This window comes from Myripristis murdjan, chromosome 24 (assembly GCF_902150065.1).
Source record: "Myripristis murdjan chromosome 24, fMyrMur1.1, whole genome shotgun sequence".
NCBI classification, from domain to species: Eukaryota; Metazoa; Chordata; class Actinopteri; order Holocentriformes; family Holocentridae; genus Myripristis; species Myripristis murdjan.
In genome coordinates this window covers 22,314,187-22,316,887 of record NC_044003.1, presented here as the reverse complement: position 1 = coordinate 22,316,887, position 2,701 = coordinate 22,314,187, and the positions used below count along the sequence as shown (strand labels likewise).

At 38.8% G+C, this 2,701-nt stretch overlaps 1 protein-coding gene across 1 annotated transcript; it reads right to left on the bottom strand.

The window, feature by feature from the left end:
* LOC115355781 (cholesterol 24-hydroxylase-like) lies at window positions 1-2,016 on the bottom strand. Its single transcript, XM_030046670.1, has 3 exons — window positions 1,870-2,016; window positions 1,477-1,543; window positions 1-1,392 (listed from the first exon to the last, which is right to left on the bottom strand). The coding sequence occupies exons 1-3, from the start codon at window positions 1,941-1,943 to the stop codon at window positions 1,234-1,236; spliced, it is 300 nt and encodes a 99-aa protein (XP_029902530.1). The 5' UTR covers window positions 1,944-2,016; the 3' UTR covers window positions 1-1,233.
* Window positions 2,017-2,701: the final 685 nt, after the last annotated feature.

Sequence of the window (2,701 nt, the reverse complement as noted above, 5' to 3'; positions counted from 1 at the left end):
TGCACAATCATCTCTGAGTGTTTTATTAGACTGCTAAAAGAAAAACAGCGCACATTTTACAAGGTGAACAGGTGTGTTTGGGATTTCTTTGGTAAGTTACACTGCCACCTTACGGTCACACCGCTATAACGACCCCAAATAAAGACATGAAAGAAAACTGGCAAAACAATGTCAGTAAGCTTCAGCTGTAGTGTATTTTGATGATTTGTGTGAAAACGTTAATTTGAATAAGAGTGTCCATCAAATCACTGCCATGTCCTTATTACTGTTTATATTGGTAATAACAAGAGGAAAAGGTAAAACATGATATGAAGGATAACTATGTTGTTAATAAGTAGTGCATTTCATTACAATAGATATGATTAAAAATACAATCAATAACATTACAAGACAAACAGCACGTTTCAAAACACAGCTACAAAGCACTTAACAAATGACCGAAAATTCATCAGGAAAAGCAATAAATCAAAATGAGTGGATTTTAGCTGAGATACAGGGAGCTGAAGTGGTCTAACTGGAGGAGACAGAAAGTATGAGTGACTCTCCAGATCAATAAAAATGAAAGACACACAGCTGAACCACTTTAATCTGCTCTCTGAAACTCAACTTAGCATCACAAATTACACCTAAAACTCTTGTCACCGTCTTTATAACTACAGAGACAGCGCCTGATTCACGGTCAATCAGTGCAATTGAATTGTAGGAGGGGCTTCACTGCTAGTGAAGCCCCTGTTTTTTCCTAAGTGTGTGTCATCAGCATTACAATTAAAATTCATGTTTGCAGATAATATGTCGGTGTGGCATCATGTAAATGGAGAATAACACGGGGCCAAGACTGCACCCCAGTGGGAACAAATATGTATTGTCTGCTGAGGACGAGTCGCCAGTCTTAATAGAAAAGGTTCCCTCAACCTGTGAGGAAAAACCTGGTTTCTCAAGCAACGCAGTAAAATTATATGGCCTACTGTGTTGAAGACTTCATTGGAATATGAAAGAAAGACAACATAAAATTCCTTAGCATCTGTCTCTCTGCTATGAATTAGTTTTTATAAACCCTGAAATTTACTTGATCCAGTGCTGAAATTCTGATTTGCATACATTTGTGCAATCTATTCTTTGTTGATCTTTACATTGTTATTTTGCTCTGCTGTATCCACTTCCAATCTGTTAGTGCAAAAAGCCAGTTTCAGCGTTTTATCTCATCTGATCTTGTCATCTTATCGTACGGTATGGTCATTCTTTTACTTTGCTGAGATTTCTGTGTTTGATGTGGGACATTACTCCATCCTTTGGCCTGAGGGTTCCAACGTCCCGGATGTCAAAGCTCTGCCCTGGGACCAGATTGAATTCAAACCTCTGCAGCAGTTTGGCCATCACCACCTTAGCCTCCATCTAAAATCACATCATGACGACATTCAATTCAATCAGTTTGTGTGTTGCTGTGCACGAGTGTGGATGTGTGTGTCTGCTCCCCACCTGAGCAAAGTTCTGTCCCAGGCATGAGCGTGGTCCCAAGGAAAAGGGATAATAACAGTAGTAAGGCCTTGTAAAACAGATAACAGACACATTAGTTTATTTCAGTGGATTTTTCTTCCAGTCTTTTGCATAAAGTGAAACTTAACTTTGTGGTAAGGATTCATATGGAGAAATTATCTAAACTCCAGCAGCTTGTGAAGATTGAAAGTAATAAATATCTACAGTGTTACACATGATTACTGTATTTTGCCTGAAGTGAGCTAATCTGGCAGTAAACTGCAATACAATATCAGGGAAACCTGCAGTACATCATGTACACTTGCACAAACACACACACACCATGACATATACACAGAAATGTAATGTCAGCATTTTTCAATGCCAGGCACTTACTTGGGTGCATCTGGGTGAAATCTGTCTGGATCAAACATCAGTGGGTCCTTGAAGAATTTGCCCATTCTCGACATCACATAGGTACTAAACTAAATGTCATCACATTGATTATTTCATTATATTATCAGTTAAATTTATTTGTTTTGTCAGTTGATTCATTCATTTTTCAAGCTACTTATCCTAAATAGGGTTGCAGGGTATTAGAGCCTACTTTGCACTACTTTGTCAGTATTCTTATAAAAAAAATTTTATTCTGTTTTTTTTTCTTTCTATTTTTTACTGAGATCAGCCAATGCCCCCTGTAGAAAAAAATCCAAGCAATAGAAAATGCATAGTAAAATTTCCAACATGCAAATATAATGTCAAAATCAACCAGTTTTACTCATTTGTTTACTTTTGGAGAAAATGATACTTTGGTAGGACAGATTGCTATGACTGAGACAGATTGAGAGGTGTTTCCACTATTCTGTCCCCCTCATGTATATAACAGTGACAACAAAAAATTAGAAACACCTTTCAATATAATGTAGTCCAGTACAAGAAGAGATGGCCAAGAAGGAGGGAAAGTCTGTGCATGTGGTGTTTCTTGATCGCGCCAATGCCTTTGGTTCAGTCCCCCACAACTTTCTCTGGGCTGCCTTTGATTTCTTCAGAGTGCCAGCAGCTCTCACAGATCTTGTGAAAGCGTATTTCCAGGATCTTCAGCTATGCCCATGAACAGCACACTTCACCACATCATGGCAGCGGCTGGCAGTTGGAGTCATGGCGGGAGGCACTATCTCCCTTCTAGCCTTCACCATGGCTATGGAGGGGATCATTAGAGCATCTCAAT